Source organism: Anser brachyrhynchus (genome assembly GCF_964034855.1).
Source record: "Anser brachyrhynchus genome assembly, chromosome: 10".
Lineage (NCBI taxonomy): Eukaryota > Metazoa > Chordata > Aves > Anseriformes > Anatidae > Anser > Anser brachyrhynchus.
In genome coordinates, this window is record NC_137705.1 from 10,676,957 (window position 1) to 10,697,912 (window position 20,956).

At 44.7% G+C, this 20,956-nt stretch overlaps 1 protein-coding gene across 1 annotated transcript; it reads right to left on the reverse strand.

Moving 5' to 3' along the window:
* Positions 1-136: 136 nt before the first annotated feature.
* On the reverse strand, positions 137-15,740 carry CFAP100 (cilia and flagella associated protein 100). Its single transcript, XM_080606968.1, has 14 exons — positions 13,964-15,740; positions 13,455-13,541; positions 12,532-12,638; positions 11,260-11,452; positions 10,628-10,695; positions 9,815-9,978; positions 9,159-9,239; positions 7,219-7,635; positions 5,654-5,702; positions 4,218-4,369; positions 3,423-3,558; positions 2,753-2,955; positions 1,637-1,730; positions 137-641 (listed from the first exon to the last, which is right to left on the reverse strand). The coding sequence occupies exons 1-14, from the start codon at positions 14,028-14,030 to the stop codon at positions 528-530; spliced, it is 1,932 nt and encodes a 643-aa protein (XP_080463094.1). The 5' UTR covers positions 14,031-15,740; the 3' UTR covers positions 137-527.
* Between the last annotated feature and the right edge of the window lie 5,216 nt (positions 15,741-20,956).

The window sequence follows — 20,956 nt, forward strand, 5'->3', positions numbered from 1 at the left end:
GTTCTTTGTATGGATGCATCTGACATAAAGCTAGCGGTCAACAGCTTGGTTTCTATATAGCTTGTTTTTTCCTTTTCTGGAGTTACTGATGTGTAACAAAACCCATCCTTTGGACTAAGGGATAGCCTTCATGTTTATAGTTATTCACCGGATCTCTGATTTTAATAATAAATGTCTGGTAAGTTCCTGACTTAGTTCTGCCATAACAAAAAATCATTACTGTGATAAATCTCACTAGTCAGGTTTGTAGGAATAAAGCTTTCTGCTTCAAGAACTGACTGAGAAAAGCATTGTTGCCTGCAATGAAATGAGAGAAAATTTTATTTCCTTAAGGAAAAAAATCGGGGGGTAAAAAGCGTTTACCTGACACTAGCTCTTTTCCCTGGGATGTTGTGGTATAAGAAAAGGAATTTTATGAAGTTCATACGCTGAGTAAATGGCTTAGACTCTAACAGACTGTAGATCTAGGAAAACCTTTTTTTCTAGAATGATTATCAGCCCTACGTGGTATAGCAAAGGCTGTGCTGTCAAGTGAAATAATAGAGTAGTTCTTCCTTCTCCTTATCCATTTGTTCTTGGCTGCGCTTCTTCTTTTCCTTCTTGGCGGGTGGGCTGGAGCGGAACATCAGCCTCCTGCCAGTCTGCAGAGAAAGCAGAGGCCATGCACATCAGTGCTGTGCTGAGCAGCATCTCTGAGCCCCGCGGCTCCTGCTACAGCTGCTTCACGCTGTGGGGCTCTCCTGCTGCCTGGAGCCATGGCCCTGTGCTGGCTGCTTTCTAGGCAGGCTTGAGTGTGTCTGTTCAGCGTGGTTTTTCTATTAAGTATAAGCATCAAGCACCTGAAGACGATCCGTGTGCTAGTACTTCAGCTTCTATAAAGTACTGTAGAAGATGTTTCTGCAGCTGTTTTCTGACTAAAACCTTTTTGTACTGCAAGAGGGTGGAAGGTTGGAATCTGAGGGAATACCTGAGGGAGCCTGCAGAACTATTTTATGTTGAGTAAAGGGGCCAGGACTCATGGTACCTGTTCTTGGTCACCCGTCCTGTCACCAGCTTGGTGTGTGACAGAGATGGGCTGCCCTCATGGTCACCTTGACCTGTGAAATGTGCTCGCTTGGTGTGCAGCAGGAGCCATGGCCTGCGGTTCTGCATGTACCTCTGAGGGGGGAAGTCTCGGTTTGTTGTGATGAGGACCATGCAACAAAAGGTATGGCTTGGTGATATAGCTGAACTTGTCTAGGGGCTTGCTGCTTGTGCAGGGTGTCCTGCTGCTGCCTCGTTCCTCCTTTGTTGATTTTCCTGCCCATTTTTTTTTTTTAATATTGCCAGGTTATCAAGTTGAAATGAGCTCAATGAGAAAATTAGCAAGAACCGGAGAGGACCATTTGGTCAAGTCATAAGAATGGGTGGACAGTAGAAGGACACAGAACTGGAATAACTCAGCATAGCTGCCTTCTGGCAGTTGTTTAACTTATATGAATCCTGTAAACTGGCCTACACCTGAGTGTGGGTGACATCCCCACGCAGCTGTGGAGGCCTCCTTGTAACAGCTCTTCCCTTGAATGCTTAATGGTACCCGCAGCTTCTCTGAGGTGGGGTATGGAGACAAGATGTTCCTATGGATTACTGCACTGACCTTTATTTTTATGGTTGCCTGTGCTCTTTCCAGGGCCCGTTGCAATCTTTCCTCCTGCACCTTCTTCTGTTGCTTTAGCTTTTCCTCTCTGAGCCTTTTGAAGGGAATGAAAAAAGGATTTAAACGTACACAGCTACACAGAGTACGCTTTTGACATACATGTTGTCTAACAGTGTAAGTGCAATGGAGTGTGGAGGTTGAGTATAGACAACGTTGGATTTTAAATGATCTTTGAATGGTGTTTTTTGGCATGGGGGGTGTGGAGGCAGGGGCAGGGGTTGGTCAGATTCCTTCCTGGGTTCCTCTCTTCCATCCCCAGAGAGCACTATGTGTGTGTCTTCTTTCTTTTGTCAGTTAAGAGTGCAAAATCATTCACAGCACATCAGGAAGAAGTATCGCACCCTTTCTACTACAAAGGTGAAGAAAAATGCAGAGAAAGAAACTAAGTAGGAGCAAAATGTCAGTGTTCTGGCTTTAAATGCTCGAGCTATTTTCTCTTCTGATTAATCTGGTTCACCTGGGGACAGCCAGATACAGCCAGCTCTCCAATTACTTCTCTGCTGTTTGCAAGGGGAACTTTCAGGTTGGTAACTGAAGCAATAGCAACATCTCAAAACCTGAATTTATTGTGTTAACTAGCTACTATTTCAATTAAAAAGCACAAATTAAATTTAGAGTTCTTTAGAAGAAACATTTGGAAACTGGTGTTGCTGCCAAGTGCCCTTATGTACTTATACGGAGGATTAACTTTCTATTCAATTACTTTAAATATTGTTAATGCAAATTGTCTTCTTAAAACTATAGTTCTCATCAAATTTGCTCAGACAACTTTTTTATCTTTTCTTTTTCTAGATTTTGCCTTTCAGTTCAGGACACAGGCACCTTCCAGGTCTTTTCTAACATAGCTGTGGGCTGCTGCTTGCCGGTGAAGAGTTGTGAGTACTGTGAATTTGAAGCAATACAGGAGTAAAATGGGATCCATTGGTCACCTGGGCAGTCAGATTACTGTTACAGTTTCCAGGGTTGATTTGACAAATTTAGTTCTTTCAGTGGTTTTGCTGTTGATCCTCAGTGTTTAAAAAATAGAGGCCCTGTTTCCAGAGGGTCTTGTCTTACCTTATCCTCCGTTCCTTTTCTTTGGCTTTCTCAATCTGTGCTATCTTTTCTGGTGGGACTCTCTCCAGGTTGTCCAGTAAATCATTGAGCTGTTTTTCTATCGCTGCTAGCATCTGCAGTGTCGGCAGGTTTGCCTCATTGTCTCCAATGCACTTGCTGTAGACCTCCTGCACCTTTTTGTTCAAGCTTGTGAGCATTTTGTCCTAGGGATAAGAGGAGATAAGGTGAGATGCACCAGTGAGCGTCTGTCCAGTAGAAACACCACATCCCTTCAAAAGAATAGAAAAGGAAATCAGTAGATTTCAATTCCCTCAACAAAACTCAGTTGTTTGCTTCTCAATTTGCTTGGCAGTGCCTGGGTGGATGGCTGTATCCAGCCGTTCTTTTGTTGGCCTCCTCATCCCAGCTTTGCTGTGGCCTGGGCCAGGTTGCAGCAGCCTGGGTGCCTGTCTGGGTCCTCGTCCCACCTCACAGTAGCCGCGTGGTGTGAGCACGTTTGTCCCAGTTTGCTGGCTCTGCAATGCCCCAAATCTGCCCTAGCTGCAGTTCCACCGCTGAGAAAAATGCTGATCCCAGCCCTCTGTCACTTTTTACCCAGGATGATTACGGTCAGTGGAGAGGAACTGCTCATTGCCATGCTCTCCCACCTTGCCTTGATCTCAAGGAGTACCTGGACATCAGCATTGCGTTCTTCAGAAGAAAAGACTTGAACTCTGTGCTTCAGATCTGCTGCCTTCTCTTCTTCTTTGGTGATGGCGGATTTGAGGTTGACCATATCCTGCTTCAGCTGTCCTATCTCTTGCTCCCTAGGCCAGAAGAGAAGGGAGGTATTTTGAAAAAGGCATCTCAGAACCCCTTGGCTGCTCTTCTGCTTTCCAGCCCAGGACCATCCCTCCCGCTGCCGGCAGATGGAGGTAACACTGCATGCCATTTCTGGACAGCTTGCACTGTAGCTCTGAGAGCAGAGAGCTTTGGATTTTCTGGAATAACAGTTATTGTGTCGGTGTGGGGGAGGGAGAAGTAGCATAGCTAAATAACACTCAAGAATTTCTAATGAGTCAATGCAGGAAGTAGATTGCATTTAAAAACTTTCACAAGGGGTTAAGGTGCACTGCAAATGGGAATAGGTGTGCCTACCTGCCATATAAATACTGTGCTGCAATTACATTCGGGTTCCCTGCTGGCTTCCTCTGGGAAGGGTCTGCATTGAGTCAAAACAGATGCTGGTCTGGATCGCTCCAGGTTCCTTGTTTCTTGCTTTGATCTTTCCTTATGAGAATTACATGATACTTCCTGGCGTGTGTACCCCACAGAATGCTAAGTGCATCAGTTCCCCAGCCGGTGCCTTGAGGACTGTGCAGCCTGGTGGGAAGGTGCTAGTAGATGGGGGGGTCACTTGTGTTTGAAAGCTGGGGCACAGGGGACCCCATTCCCATCACTCACAGAATCGCAGGATCACACTTACGTCCTTTGGTGTGTGGTGATGAAAGTGTTTTGGAGCTCATCCAAACATTCCTCTATCTCCTGGGAATTCTGGATGAAGGACAAGTTCTCTTCCTCCATCTCCGTGAAAATAGACAGCAGTTGTTGGGGATCAGTAAAATATAGCTCAGGCTCCTGGAGAGGAAAACACGTGATGAGCTTTTGCCCTTTCCTAGCTTCTTTTCCATTGTGCTACATGGAGGGTTGTCTACAACTGGTGTCATCTGCCAGGAGGTGTTATGGCGTTATTTTACAAACAGCACAGCATACACAGAGTGAGGGCAAGAACTTGTACCTGTGCCAAAAAATTCACACTGGAAAGACTTTTCTTCCACTCAGAAAGAAAGCATTCATTAAGCATTATTAAGGAGTTATTTGTGGCTCCCCCCAGCAGGGCAGCCAGGCATGATCCCCAAATATGACTATGTTCTTAAAAAAAAAAAAAAAAAAGTTAGGGGAAACTACCAAGTAGACCCTGCCCTAGGTTAAAGAAGTTTTGCTGCTCAGCGGAGTGGCTCTCTGGTTTCTTATGGCAGTGTGGGCTGGAGGGGCTGTGGCTACAAAAAGCTGAGTGTTTTGCGCCCAACTTTGAGCATTGATTTTTGACTCCTGAAACCTTCTGTCTCTTTCTTTTCTCTAGGACCAGGTCTGTCTCTGAAGCCTTGCCTTTTTATGGAGAAGGTTTATGTGATTTGTCATCTGCAGCCAAAGTGATGAACTCAAGAGAAGAGGGAGGTAAGGCTTACTTGGATAGAATGGCAAGACTTACAAAAAGTCTGTGTGCCTTATAGCACTGGCTGATTTGGGGTGGCGATGCTGTTAGTTTTGCCTTAATTTCATTCAACCGGTATAAAATAGGGGAAGCTCTTATTTCAGTTTTTGCACAGGTGGTACAAAACAGGCATGAACTGAAATAAAGGGAGTGAAGAGCTTTGACAGCTGGGGCTGAATAAGTGCTCTTGCATGTAGAGAGGTACCTGGCTGTCCACGTACAAATGTCTCCTACTTTCCTGCCAGGTGTTTAGCTTGACACTACCTCAGTAGCTGCACCAAGTTGAATTTTGGGGAGTAAAAAGTGATGCAAACATCTGAGTGAGAAAATTTCAGTTTTGGACATAAAATGATAACTTTGCTAATCTCAAAACCTCCTGTTGTGACATCTCGTATCTTGTTGTGGGTTGGCAAGCTTTGAAGTGATGGTGGGTTTTTGGAAAGCAGAGGAGGAAAGTTATATGAAGATACTTATAATGAAGGTTGCTAAGACCATGAATGTTTATGAATATATAAACATACATTTATAACTAGTGGCCACAATAACACCTCAACCCCATAATGAATGGTTAGAAGGTGAGAGAAATTAATAACATCAATAAATGACACAGGACAAAGTGTAAATATTTCAGTATAAAGACTTCTGACCTCATCTTCGTCTGAGCAGGTTTCGCTGTCTCGCTCTTCCAGGGAACTTCTGAAAAAGCATTTTGTATATCAGGCCCTTAGAGAAGTGACAGCTCAAAGGAGACCTTGTTAGTATACTATGAACATGGCAACTAGCCAACACTGACACCTGCAAACAACTTCTAGTTTCAGCTGCAGGTAGCCGGCAGCTTCCCTTTCCGTTGTGTGTTGGCTGTTTGCTCCTGAATACTCCTTTGAACGTTTGCAGGTTTGCCCCCCATTTGTCTGTGGGCTACTTGGGGGTCAGTAGAAGCTAGAGGTCACACCAAGGTGCACTGTAGAAACTGCGTCTGTCCTCAGACAAGATGGTTTTTGAGCTGCTCCAGGCTCTGCTGGCCAGCGGGGTGAGGACTCAACAGATGAGCCTGACCTGAGGGTGTTGATCCAAATGCCTGTAAATGTGGTGGGAAGCTGGGCTCTTGCGTAATGAGAAGGCTGAGGCAAAAGACTTGTTAAAAAGACTCAGCAGCACAGTAAGTGTAGAGAAAGCTTTGTGCTCTGTGTGGAGTGTGCTACTGCTCCCGAACAACATGCTGTGGCCACCACAGGAGTCTGCAGCTTCTACTTGCCCTTGGAGAAGGCTGTTAAGTGCTTCTTCTGCACAGCCATATGCCATTTACCAGCAATGCAGTCTCTTTCTTCCCTGCTCAGCCCCAGGGATGAGTCTGAGCTGCAAAAGCAAGGCAAGAGGAGCCTCTCTGGCACTGGCAGCTGTCTGCTCATTGCCTTCATTTGCACCTATTGCCCTGGGGCCATGGGAGGGGTGAAAAACCTCAGTTTGCATCATTTTAGTGCCAGCCCCGCTTGTGCACGCATTGTTTCTGCCACGTGGCAGCAGCCCAGTAATTGCAGTGGCTTCACAAGGGGTGGCACAAAGCAGCCCTGCTTGGGAGGGCCTGGCACCTGCAGTGCTCTGAGGGGAGGCTGAGGAGCTGGCCCTGCAGGTGGAGACTTGGCTTAAACTCTACTGATAACCAGGTGTTTTTTGGTCTCAGGAGGCTATGTAATCACCGCGAACCCATGCTTTGCATTTCCAGGCAACTGTTTAATTTGCCTTCAAAAAAAAAAAAAAAAAAGGAGTGGGCCTTGCTTGTCTCTTACTATCAGCTGCCCTGCCCACTTTATGGAAGCCTCTTACTGAAAGCAGGTGGTCAGTGCAATGTGGACCTCGTTGATGGGATTGATGTGACCAACAGTGGGAACCAGTAACCCAGCCACAAACTGGCCATGGAGAAGCTTTGCCCCAGGACAGTGCCCAAGGTCTATGATTCCTCCTGGGGTCACCTTTGGGCCCAAACCCTGGGCAGGCTCTTAGCAGAGGATTTGGGGATGGAGCTCTTTTGGGGTAGGTGTACAGGTACTGAGTTGCACATCTTTGGAACATCTGATATGTTGATTCGTTCCAATAAGACCCAGACCTATGCATGCTGAGAGCAAAGGTGAGGAGTAGGCTTTCTCTGTCCTGACTCCCAGTTGAGCGTTCTCTGTATTACTTAACTCTGTTGTTCTCGTTGTCTTTCACTTACATTTTTTTTGTTGAGAGAGGCTTCAGGAGGCTTTTGAGCTGTGGCCTGATCTCACGTAATAGCCTTAAATTCAAACTTTCTGCAGACAGCAGCGAACTTGGCGCATCTGTATAACCTGTAGTGTACGGACAGGCAGCATTAATCCCAGCTGTCAGGTCTGGGCCTGGACACAAGAAGGGGTGTAGACTTAAAGCATGGAGCTGTCCTGGTGAGGAGTGGGCAGCTCTTCCATGGCACTTACCCTCCTCTGCAGCGGTGGGAGGGGAGGCACTTTCTTTGTTAGCTTTGGAGGCTGTTTTCAACTGCTTTGTGTTCTTTTTCACGCGTTCCTCCTGCCACTCTTTTGGAGATAGCTGATAGAGGAAGTCCTTGTAGATCTTGTACTCTTGCAGAGTATTCTCAAATCTGGATATGTCACTGGAGTGAGAGAAGTGGGCAACGTGTTAGCAAGAAGGAAAGTCCCTGTTGAGCAGGTTCTTTCTAACTCTTGACAGTCAGCTCCACTCAGAAAACGGACAAGAAGGCACATGTCCTTGTGGACACACAAAGACAAATGCAAACCTCTCCTGCATGTGCTCGCTATGGTTCCTCATGTGAAATCCCTCTGGTCACATCTCTGTGGCCAGACCCCTTCTGTGGCACTGGGCTTACTAATATAGGAAAAATACTAGAAAAGTTTGTCTAAGTGACTGGTATCTGGCCAGCCTGAAAAACAGGCAGACAAGTTCAGATCTAATTGCACATGTCCAGAGAGAGTTACCTGATGTCAAAGCAGCAGCATTTTACCCACATCTCCAGCAGAGTATTGAAATCTGAGCAGCAGGCCTTGCAGCTTAGTTTTTACATCTGTCAACTCTGCAAGGCCTGTGCAGCTAGAAGGGAGTGAACAGAGATCTCCCTCATCCACGTGTCTCCAGTAGGAGTGGTGACTTGCTGCCATTTGCAGCTTTGCCAGTGTCAAAATACACTGATGCATGTCAAAATACACTCTGATGGTGTCAATTGAGATGAAGAGGCAGAGAAGTACATTTAGAAGAAAAGAAATGCTTCCATTTTGCTGTCTTGTCCCACCCAAACTTCAGCCCCTGTGCCTTGGGAAGCCAGCAGAGAGCACCCATGCTCTGCAGGTATCTCCAGGGGTTTAATGTGGCCCGTGTCACCTTTGGTGTGGAAGACGGAAGCGGTGAGATTAAAGGACCTGACCTGGCTCTGAGCTCAGTGTGAGCAAACATCTAGAAGGGACATTACAATAAAGCAGTCAAGTTACCTTCATTAAACATCTGTGTTTTACTTCAGAAGGGCTCAAAAGATGCACGTGATGAGGTATTGTGCCTTGGCTGGCAGGTGATAACTTGTTCAGCTCTTTTACTTTCCCCCAAGTATCTGTCGCCTCAGGAAAGAAATACCTGCTCCCTGCACGCTGCCCATAGGAGGGAGCATGGCAGCATTTAACAAAATGAGTAATTAATGTATTACCAAGTGCTCCTGCTGCCTCTAAAAAAGCTCAGTCTTTCAGTCAGTGAATCAAACCCCAAGCCACATTCTTAGCTTTGGTGCCAAATAATAGCATTTTTACTTGAAAAATGAATACAAATCTTGCCAGCTCCACTTGTCATGGGAATTATCATTTTTAAAGAAACTATTAAAATGCCTTGCTGTAGTTTTATTTGTTTTTAATCTGAGACTAGGCATTTCATTTTGGTTTTAGATTAGTTCTTTTTTTAAAATACTGTTAAACTTGTTAAACTGTTAAATTGTTTTAGAGAACAAAATCAGCATCTGGAAAACAAAAGCTCTAACATTTTGTCTAGAAATCACTGAAATCTTTTGACTTTTAAAATAGTAATGTTTTTTGAACTTTTCTCCCCCCTAAGGACTGTAAAGGGTATAGTGCTGTAGGGGCTGTTAAAGGCTGAGCAAGAATAACGTGCTGCTCTTACCTTTGGAGGTTGTTTATTTGGGAATTGATCATCTGGATCTCTGTTATTTTCTTTGTCTTTGCTGCAGATTCTTTTTCAGCACTAGAATGCATCAACATAAGCCATGAAACAATTTAGCGATAAGCAGGTAAGTGAGCTGTGATGCATGTGAAACAGATCAAAGATGGGGAGGAATCCTAGAAATGTTTTTTTTTTTTTTTTTAATGGTACAGATGTACCTCAAGTGACACTTTAATCCTGGCTGAAGGCCCCACTTGCCTTGGTAAAGGGTTTGTGGTCAAGGTCAAGGTGTCCCTAATTTGGCTGCTGCTGAGCATCACTTGCTGCTGTACTTTTATGATATCTGTAATGGGACAAAGTGCCCAACTTGCCTCTCTTAGGGAACTGTTCCTGCTGTGATGGGTTGGGGAGAAGAATCTGCCCATTGCAGGGGTGTTGTGAGAAGAACGGAAGTGGTGGGGACAATGTTATGTTCTTCACTGCAGCCAAATTTTTGCAACAAGGGGAGAAAATGCTACCGGGACTGTAACTCTGGGAAAACCCAGACACACAGAATTTGAGGTTGGATGCTAGCCCAAACCCTCTGGGGAGGTCAAGCAAAAAACCTTCTGCCCTATGCAAAAGAGTATATGTGTGGTTCCCTCAACGTCCTTTACATTTTCAGGGCTTGAACGGAATTTTTGTGGTTCTCCTTCAGGAACTCATCAAACATGGCAACATCCTTCTCCAGGCGGTGTTCAGCCTTTTCCAGCTTTTTTTCCTCTTTCTTTGCTATGTTCTCTATCCTTTGAATCTCCTCTCTCTTCACTGCCATGGCATACTGAAATGAACCCAAAAGGCAAATCGGTTAGTATTAGTGGTGTGTTGTTTTGGCTTTGTTCTTGGTTACCTTTTTGCCTTCTAGTTGTTGGCAGAGAGGGTAAGGATTTCAAACCAAGATATGTCTTAGTGCAAATGAGGTACACAGAGGCCAGGAGATGTTTCAGAAATAACATGTAAGTGGTGAAACTGAAGGCAGAATCAAGAAGTCCCAGCACTGAATTAACTCCTAGCTGATAAAGATTGATTCAATGGTGTTATAGTAAAACAATAGAGGTGAATAATGGGGATATTCCCGCATGGCTCCCATATTTTGATTTCATAATGGCTCCCAGCTATAAACTACATATGGTGCAGCAGAAGCCAAAAGGTCGGTGTATCTGCGCATCTTGTAAATGAAGAGGAAATAGTTGGATGGCTGCCACTGGGTGGTGTGAGTGACCTATGTTCACTTCTTAGTTGTGGATTGCTGGCCTACGTATGGATTATGAGCCTCCAACACAGGGCTTGGACAATCAGTTCATGAGGTCTCGTTTATGCCCTACTAGTGTAACCTCTATGCGATGGATCTCATTATGGGGGGAAAAAAGCAACACAGGGAAGAATAATTAAATGAACAGAGAACAACATCCTTAAAGAAAGCCAAGTACCTCAAGTAAAAATATTTCTCTTCTGTCATTTATGTAGTCGCGGAAGGTCTCCTTTCCTAATGGGTAATCTGAAACAAAGACAAGAAGTTCATCAAAACTGGGGGGAAACATGGTCATGCAAAGAACAGTGAATATGGTGGCTGCTGTGAGCATGAATGTGCTTGGCACTGAAGGCAGCAATACCAATTATTTTATTACCATTTTGACATCAGTTAGGCTCAGTTGGCAAAACTATTCCCCATGTTAGAGGCAGGAAGTTTAGGGTCATGTCTACTAAGCTGACCTAAATGTGAATTTTAGTGGAAATGTCTCCATGACACGAGGTCCAGCAAACTCTCAGCTGTCTTCTGTGCTGCTTCCCAGGACTCCCAGCTACTGTTGTGGCCACAGGGGATGGCGGAACCCCGGATACTGTGGTGGTGGTGACACCTCCTGCGTATGTAAATGCATGAGATGGAGACAGCCTAGCCACACAGAGGCTGGCAAGATGCAGCAGATAACTATCGTGTCTGCAAGAAGAGCTCACCGAAGTCAGCTGGAGCTAACTGCTAGTCCCATCCCCTGTGTGACTTTTGATGTAGTCTGCTATCCAGCTGAGCAGCACTGCTACAAAGACAGTAACTGTTCCCTACCTTTTTTAATGGCTATCTTCCACGAAAGACACTCCTGAAGAGCTTTCAGTCTTTCTTCATCTGTTGCCTGTTTTCTGTTTTCTTCCTCCTCCTCCTTTTGCAGAGCTTTCCTGAACCCTTTTTGCTTTGCTTTTACTTTAGTGGAGTATGTCATTTTCTCATGGATTTTCATGGTCTTCATCTTTTCACGTTCCTGTGAGGAGGAGTCAGTTATGCGGACAGCTTGATAATGTGTTTTGTCTTCTGTGGTTTTTAATGACATCAGTGGTTATTCACAGTCTAGAAATTTGCAGCAACTGATACCCTGCTGATGCCTGTTTGCCTGGTTTATCTGACTGATCTCAGTGATACCCTCTCTTGGTGCAACCAAAACACTGTTTCTTTTCTTAGCATTTGTTCTCATTAGTTTGTTGACTTTGCGTTCTGCATCCAGCCACCAGCTGTGACAGCTGGTACCCACTCAGTGTCCTCATTTTTCCTTCCTGGGTTATTCCTGGGACAGAATGGAAATTGTCAGAGATTCGTCCTTCCCCTATTCAAAGGGTACAGGACAGCCCACATTCAGTTACCACCTCAGCCAGCCTTCACACAGGCATGTAAACCCTCAAGTTTGAATTGAGGGTCTCTCTTCAAACCCTCTTCAAAGCTTTGGTCTGAAGTCTGTAATTCATTGCTCCCTCCTCAGTGTGGGTCTGGGTTAGGCTGAGGACATCACGCAGCAGACATCCTTAGTGCACTTCCTGCTAGGCCCTTCCCCATACTTACATAGTGATATTGAACCCAAGCTCAACCCAGACTATCAGTCATCAGTCGGTGAGGTGAGGAGGCTTGCCTAAGCTTGTTTGGAGCCTTCCCTTTGTGATTTAGAAACAAAGACCTCTTGCTTCCCCACTACTGCGTGGCTTCTGCAACCACGTCAATGCTCAGGCCTCTCAGAGACACCATAAGCTCTCCGTGACTTCCCGCCCCCTTGGATCACATGTCCTAGGGAAAATCCACAGTGGAAATAAGGAAGAAAGAGATGTTCCACAGACGCAGCTCTCCGGGCTAGTGCACTAGTGACCAGCAAGCTTATGTTCACATCTGCCCTTGGTAAAGGTAATCTTTCATCATGGACCTCAGTGGGCTTGTAGCTGATTTGGGGGAATCTCAGCTGAATATGGCAGGTGTTGTTTCTCTCACGCAGTAGATTTTGGTCTTACTTTGTATTAGTTGGTTGCCTCCCCTAGTGAGCCCCTTCTATACACACTGGTGTAAAACATGTGTACGTACCGCCTTAGCCTTTTTTCTTTCCTTGTCCCTTATTAAGAAAACATCAAGATCTGGAGGAATTGTAAAAGGATTTTTCATTGGGTTTTCTTCACCCTCTTCTGGGAATTCTGCAAGAAATAGACAAGGATGTAGAAGGTGCAAGGCAGAACATCAGGACCTAGTGCAAAGGGACACTGCTGTGTTGCACCGCAGCAGCACATCTCCTGATCAGAGACAATGTATGCCTCTGGCTGGTGACAGCTGACTGCCTACTTTAACTTTGAACATTAGCATTTAACAATCCCGCTCCAAGATTAGGAGCCCCAGTATAACAAGTGTCAATTGTTTGGACCTTCTCCAGCTCTCTTGTGACTGGTAGGCACATAGTCCTCTCAGGAGGGGTACTTGGAAAAGTATTATACATAGGTCATTCCTATTAATATAAATATAAGCTTTTAGTTAATTGTCAAAGCCTCAAAATAATTGGTTTATCTGGAAATCAGGAAGGCTTTAGCCAGACCCAAGTCTGAAGAGCAGAATGCTTTTTGCCCCTGTGCAGGGAGACTCTGGTTCACAATTTAATACTGCGATATAAAGTCAGCCTGGGTAAATGCTCAAGGTAAAATCAGTGTCTGAGAGACCAAGAAAAACTCAGGAAGGACCTCAGATCTTGGCTGTACTAGGAGATCTATCAGAGACCAGACTGATTCCTTTGCTCTTCTCTGAGGAGCTGTTGATGGCAGAGCAAGAGCTGTGTTCCCTTACAGTCCATCTTCCCATTTCCAAACCTCATTTACTGAAGTGTTTGTTCACTGTTTTCCTCAGGCAGAACTTTTGCTGAAGCTTTTGGGAGTCTGTCTAACCTGATCATGGGCAGAAGAGTATGAACACAGACCTCTCCTTTGACCTAACAACAAAAAGCTGCCAGAGCATCATGACCTTACCTGACAGCACAAGGTATGTTTCCATTCCAGGTTTGGAAGAGAGACTTTCAGAGATTGACTCTTCATGTGGAGATGGCATTGTTGACCCTGGCCCAAAGAAAACCATAAACAAATCGATCAGTTGGAACCTGCCAGTAAGTGATGCAGTAAGGTTTTACAGCAGTGACGGCCTAGGGGCTTTCTGGATCTTAACCGCTGAGCCTTTTGCATCGGTGGGAATTAAAAAAAAAAAAAAAAAAAAAAAAGCTTCAGCAAACTGGAAAATGTTTGTGTTCTGACACCAAACAGGAGATGTTGATCCTTGGCTGATGTGAAGGTTGTGTAAAACAAGAGTCCTCCTCACATACACAATGATGGGAAAGCAAAGACAAAACAATTTGGAGACAATAAGCAGCTCGAGTCCCTTGTCTTTTCTTGTTCCATCCACAGCTCCAGTTCTGATCCAAACCCATGCTTTCATCTGCCCATGCTGGTTCACAAGCAACATTTTTACTCCCTAAAGCTCTTACCAGAAATTGCTCCAGTACTGTGGGTTTCTTGTGATAAGGCTGAATGACTGCTGGACAACACAGACATGCTGTAGGGAACTGGTTCGTGTTTAATTTTAGGCTGGCAAACTGTTGAAGATTAGCTTTTTGTTTCTCTGAATCCAACCTCTTTTGTAGTCTTTGCTGTGGGTCCTAGGGGAAAAGACATAATTGTAATGATCTCACTCACAAAGAACAGATAGATCATTGTTACAGTTACCCTGTAATCAACAAAGGCAGCAAGCTGGGTCCAGGGAGGTATTAGTTCAATTGATGTAATTCTGCTGCTGGGACCATTCCTGATCCACACTGGTATAAGACACAGCAGAAAATATCCTCTTCCGCTTGCACTAGTTTTAAGGCTATTTTAAAGCATCATTATTTGCTCTGAACAGCCTCCAGTTTTCATGTATTTTGAGCTAAACTCATCTGGCCTAATTTCCACGTACGTCCTTGGTGCTTTGTGTTTTTTACTGGCTGTGTTTCTGCAGCTGCCCAATTAGTCTTATTCTTCAGAGGTGTCAAACTTTCAGCATTGATGAGACACAGAGACTGAGGTAGAATTTAAGCTGTTTGAATGCACCCCAAATGTTTTCTCTCTGCTTTTCAGATCCTGAAGTACCTTTTCCAAAAGCATCATTGTCTGTTCACTTAGATTTCATGTCTCTCTGAACCTGGGTGTAACTTCATGGGATTTTTTCTCTAGGGGTCTCCCATCTGTGTCCTGCCACAACATAAACTTTGCTGATGTTGTGAGTTTTGGAGGAAAAACCCATCGGGCCAGGTGTAGGAAGGCAGTGTTCAGATGAGTACACTTTGTGAAATACACAGAGCAGTTCTAGCAAACATTCAGCCCTCTCAGTGCATACCTTGGCTTCTGTAATCGCAAAACCTTCTCATAAAAATCTTTTTTTTCAAGTGGTTGATTCCAATTTCTGTTATAGGGAATGGGACTGAAAAGCAGAACTAGACAGAGGATACTGATATGTGGGAAATAATTTGTCAGGGAAGCTCCCTGAGATAAAAAGTGCTTTGTAATACACTTAGCTAAGTATACAAAGCCCTGTTTCTAAGATTAACTTATAAATATTAATTTTATGAAGGTATTTTTGTTTTGAGGATATTGTTTTTGCGGTGGTTGTTTTTTTTAATAGATTGTTTGCACAGCACTTTGGAAATAATGCCAAAAGCTACAGAAGCGCTAGTTGTGCTAATTATAATTATTAAGCTCTATAATGCTAATGAAAAATACTTTGTTACTAGAATCATTTGGCATATATTTCACTGCCTCTGACACTTTTATGTTTCAGTAGCTACACATCAATGTCCAGCAGTATGTGAATCAGAAGATAAGGCATTCATGGCTTTAATCTACTGAAACATTTATTCAGTGATTTTCCAAGCACCAATCTGCTGTGCAAAAAAAAAATTAAAGCCAAAGTAAACATGCAAACAATTCTAAAAATAATACAATAAAATCCATCCACCATGTTCCCAGAGTATGTGATAAGTGTATGTGCTTTATACTCAAATAATTTAAATGATACCATCACTCACAGAGAAGGCTCGTGCTCACTGGGAAATCGCTTCAAGTTCTGAGCTGTGGGGCAGCTATTGTAGGGACAGATGTGTCCCATTTCCCAGCTGGCACGGAGGAGGAGACCATTAGTGTGTGTGATTTCCCACTGAAACACCCCAGTGCCTCTGCTCGTCTGAGCACGTAGTTATATCCGATGCTGACAAGCAAAGAAAATGCTGTGGTTGCCCTCACCCCTTTATTTTTATGGCTTCTCTCCGCAGACGGCCGTGGACGCGGTGCAGCAGACGCGGTGCAGCTCGGCTCCGCTCCGGCTGTTGTCCTTCTGTTTGTGCTGCCATGGGAACCCCTGCGCCTGCTGTCGGGTGGCACCCGGCCCATGCACCGAAGGGATGCCTTGGCCTGGGTTCCCTGCAGCAGGGACAAGTGTCCCTGGCCTGATGGCACAGGGCTGAGCCAGGTGGGTCCTCCCAGGAGGCTTCCCAACACAGGTGCTGCTACGTGCCTCCCGAGCAGGCGGCTCCCTTAAGTACAAACCATCTGTCTGGATGGTAAAGGGAGAAAACTCATCAGGTGTAAAAGGCTCCCCTCCCTTGCTGGGTTTCTTTATTTTGATCCACCTGGCCTGGGGATCAGGCATTTAACCCCATCTCAATGAGCAAAGCAGTGGGTTGAGGAGATGAGAGTTGGAGCCCTGGACTGTGGAAGTGACTGCAATTTTTAGTCATCGTGTGACTTCAAACCATCTTTTTTTCTTTTTTCCCTCTGCTTTGGTCTTTCTGTTCACAAGGTCTGAATAGTCTCAGTTCAGGGGGCTGACATGTGGTATGGGTGAATGAACTGTCATTTACTGGATTCTCCCTAAGTCAATAATGCTATAGAAACGCAAATAATTTGAAAGATGATTTGATACTTTATCAGTTGAAAAAAGTAATATGTTTTAAGAAGGAAAAGATCTTTAAATACCATTTTTTTCTTTTTCGTCTTTCTGAGAAGACCAAATCAATTCCAAATGGACCATGTTCTTCTCTAGACTCTTTAGATTTTCTATTAATATAATTTCAGCTTTCTGAAATAGCGGTTTCCTTCATTTACAGATAGGTTTCCAAACAGCTTTCTCCCTCTGAATAAGTCATGCAATAAATAGCATGATTTTCTGTAAGTGCAAACTCTCATTTGATTGTTATTGTTCTTTTCCGTGATTGCTGATTATCGAGACATTGGATTCAGGCAACAGAAGGAAAATGCTTATAAAGAAAGAAATTTCTCTTTATTCTGCACATGATTACTTTGATTTTAGCAGTGATGCAGAAAAGTGCTATCTTTGGTATATTTTGGGAAATTTTCCAAATGTACTTGGGAGTATGTATTGAAAATGAGACTGTAAAGTAATTTCCATTACCAAAAAAATAATTCAGGAATGAAGTGTACTTAAGACGCACTTTTCTAAAGGCATAATATCAAATGGCCTTTGTTCGGAAATACCAGTTTATTACAGAATTGCAAATTTGCAGTAGTAGTAACAGCAGTAGCCATCACGGAAATAGATAACAGGACTAAGACATTGGAACAGCTACAGCTCTGTCTGGCGTAACCTCTACATCAATGAATGATGCATTTATATAGGCATTGCTCAGTTCTGTGCTATCCTTCCTAAACGCTTATCTCTGTTCCTGTTTGGGGAAATTATTTAAAATCGGAGATGTATTTTGTGAATTCTTGGAAATGCACAAGCTCTTCATAGTTTTGGTTCCTTTTTCATATCCTGCACTTGCCACAAGCCGCTTAGGCTTTTTGTTTCCTTGAGGGCATAGAAGTTTTTAAGGCCAGAAGGACATCTGGGGTCTATTCTTGGCCACCATTAACTTGGTTAATGAATGGAATAAGTATCATGTGCACATCATGGGAAAGCCTGCTTGGTGGCATAGGCTGTACAGCTGACTGATGCTGTAGCTCGTTAGGGATTTCCGGGTTGTGCAATGTAGCTTCAGGGCACTGCATTTTTGGGTCTTATTAAATGTCTGGACAGTGCTTCCCTGGTGCAGATCTGAGGAAGACAGGCTGCATGATAAGAATTGCAGATTGCCTCTTGTGTTTCCAACAGAAGGATGTTCTGGGGGCTTTTAGGGGATGGTTTTGTTAGGAACTGGGATTAGGATTGCAAGATATGGTTATTTCTTTGCTCCTTTCATTTTTTTCTTGAAGGAGTTGCTTGTGAAGGAGTTGCTTGTCTTCTCTACTAGCACAGAGGTGCTGTGAGGGTTAATTAGCGTTGGCAAAACATTTTGAAATGGCTGATTGAGAAACACTGCCAGAGATGAAAGCTAAGTAAGTATCTAGATAAATAAATATTCCTTTGTAGTCTTATCTTTACAGGAAACTCCCTGTGTACCCAGGATACTGCACAGGTCACTGAGCAGCCATCTCCCCATTGCCTGGAGTCTTCTCAAGGGGAACTCATTTATTTAAGTATTCTGCTTCAGTTTCTTCAAAGTGAGACACAATACGTACCACACAAAGGGAAAAGCCGTAGTAACCAGCAAATGGCACAGGAATACCAAATGGTTTGGCAGCTTTTTCATTCTCTGGAGCTCTTGTTCCTCTGTTTCCTGCTGAACTGTGTGGCTGCAGAACCCAGAGCATCCCAAGAGGAAGAAGAGGAAATCAGAACCTATTTCCAGTGTTGCACACAAGTTAGGAGAAGGGATCTACAAGTGAGTGTCCACAGCACAAAGTGTAAGAGTTCCACTGAAGGTGATGAAACCAGCACTCTGCTTCAGTGTGTTCAGTGTGGTCTTACGGCTTCTGGGTGCTTTTCTGCTGGCGGGTCTCTTCGGGAGACTGTTCTTGTGCCTTTTCCCTGCTCAGAGGGGAGCAGCTTCAGGTTGGTTGTGGAGATATGATGGGGAAATTACAGCTGCTCACACCCTTCTTGCAAGGTCCGTACACACCGCTGAGCTCTGTATAGACACTGAGTCAGGGAGGAACACTGACTAGGTGGTTCTCCTCTGTGCTTTATTTACAGTACACATCCCTGCATCGGCACCACAGCTCAATGAAAGGCGACATAAAGAAACAGTACTGGAGACCATATCTTATCCCATCTGATCAAGCATTAGGGCTATAGCATGTCTCTGCTTCTCTGCAGATTTTTTTCCTTCCCAGCACCTGACTGTTGTAACGGCCATCCATGCCGAACTGCTACACATACCAACTGCTGCATGTGCACGGCAAACCCAGGGCCTCTTGACAAAAATGTGGATGTTTCCTTGTCTCCTTAGGTTGTGGGGCACAAGGAAGTGGTGGCCTAACAGAAATAGAGGTACCATGACTTGGGCTGGAGCCTTCCCAAACAGGGACAAGCAGCTAGTGCAGAAAGTAAGCAGAAGACCTCCTGTGCACAGCAAAGCTGTGATACCCAGGTGCCCTGGCTCCATGGGGTCTATCTACTGGCACTGCTGTTTACCCCCAACTGAAGCTCACTTCTAGGAGGGATTTTTATCTCAATGTAAAATTTTCCAGCTGGAAAAACATGCCCGGTAACCTTTGGACGGCCAGAGCCAGCCATGAGGTGGCAGCAACCTTGTATTGCCAAGGCCGGGGATTTGGCTCAGTGACCCATATTTCCCACTCTTACCATATATGTGAGGTCTCTAGACATGAGGCACACCAAGAAAAATCTGGCCCATCCTCTGGCTGCTGAAGAAAGAAGTGACACTTAGAAGTGTCCCCAGACAGGGGGCTCTGCAAGAAGACCTGTGAGCTCAACTCTCATCATCGCAAACAAACTGATGGAGCAAGACTCTCTCAGGTCTTTGAGTCCTGCCACTGATTCTCACACCCAGTGTCTTCCAGGGCTGCCTCATCCAAAATGAGTTTGTGATATTCTTGCAACAAGAATTCTTCTCGATTCAATCTGGTGGTTGAAAGCTGATAAATACTCTAAAGAGACATGTGGAAATGACAGGACAGCCCCTGTCATCCATCCTTTTGCTGAGGGTACTTGTGTAATGACTTGGGCAGAAAGCAGCAAGTGCACGATGATTTGTACTTCACACTCTCCTTTTCCTGCTGAGATTGTGGACTCTTTCCTGCTGAGAAGAGAAAATACTCTGCAGTCTTTTTTGGGACCCTCTCCAGACCTGGGCCAGTTTCTTTTGCAATGCAGACCTTATTCTAGCGTGTGCCATGGTGGCAAGGATCCTCCCTTGCAATGACTGTCCACAGTACTCTTCTTAGACAACTGCATGCAGATAAGCTCTGGGCTTTGCTCTGTCTCCTGAAATAATGCAGCCAACACTGAAGAGTCGGTTGATTCAGGCTCTCTGACTTCTGGCCTGGATTAGTCAGTGTGGGGACACCTGCTGATCTGTCTGCTGATAGTGGCCTAGCAGAGCATGATGCAAATGCAGCTGAAGATGACAGAACCACAGAAAAATACCACCTGGGAGAGACCACTGGAGGTCTCAGGCCCAACCTCTTGCTCCAAGCAAGGCTAACTTCAAAGTCGGATCAGGCTGCTGAAGGCCTTGTGCAGCTGTTTTGAAAACCTCAAAGAATGGACGTTTCAGAAACTCTCCAGGTGACAGGGAGGAGATCTGGGAGGCCGAGGTTGGGCCCCTGAATGGCCTCTCACGGCCTTGTGTTGGTAAGGATGATAAATACATGACATAGTTGTGATTTCAAGGCCAGTTCTGAATACCTGTTTAGACCTAATCCCAAATTGAAAACTAGTTCCAGATTTCCCTCAAAACTGAGTACATTTGGGGCCTAGGAGTTTGTGTTTGGCCCATTGGAAAGAGAGCCACGGAACTGAAGCCAAGGAGACTTTCCTAACCAGGGCTATAACAAGGGCTATAAATTCTTGCTATTTGCAGGGACAAATGACCCAGGAACCTGAGGTTGCAACTTCATGATTTTACATTAAGCTCTTACGGCACAGTTCCAGCTGTTTTCCTGGCCCTTGCTTCATGGCAAAAGTACAGCTGCTGTGACTGTCCAGCTGAAAAATACCCTGCCTGAGGAAAAGATCCTTTTATTTTGATCACTGTGATCAAAGGCTGGGGGAAGGTGGGATTGGCCCTGTCAGTGCCAGTCTCTGCTTAGGGAGATAGAGAAACTGTGGCTTTTTGTTAGTATAACAGGTGGTGCTGCAGGCTCCCTTCCTTCAGTAGGGGCATAAGGATCATACCAAAAAGGATCTGTAAAGTAAAGGGCTGATTTCTAAGAGCTGTAAGAGAGAGCACATGCTTTATGGCTCCAAACAATTTCTGCTCATGTGGAAAGGATTAAAGAGAAAAAACAACCCTGTTATTCACTTTGCTCCTGAGCTGTTTCGGTCCTGTCTTCTTCTCCAGAGAAGCTTTGACAGGAGTTGTTATCTATGGTCCTAAACTGCAGCTCATATCCCCAGGGCAGCTCATGGGATCCGTTTCCCT

What these genes read in the sequence shown, in the direction of transcription:
- CFAP100 (XM_080606968.1), bottom strand. Translation starts at nt 14,030, where the DNA reads ATGTCTGTGTTGTCCAGCAGTCATTCAGCCTTATCACAAGAAACCCAC. An exon ending in AAAGAAAAAAGGCTAAGGCG is followed by an intron (nt 11,453 to 12,531) that starts GTACGTACACAT and finishes TCCTCCTCACAG; the next exon opens with GAACGTGAAAAGATGAAGAC. An exon ending in AGGCAACCATAAAAATAAAG is followed by an intron (nt 642 to 1,636) that starts GTCAGTGCAGTA and finishes CTTTCTCTGCAG; the next exon opens with ACTGGCAGGAGGCTGATGTT.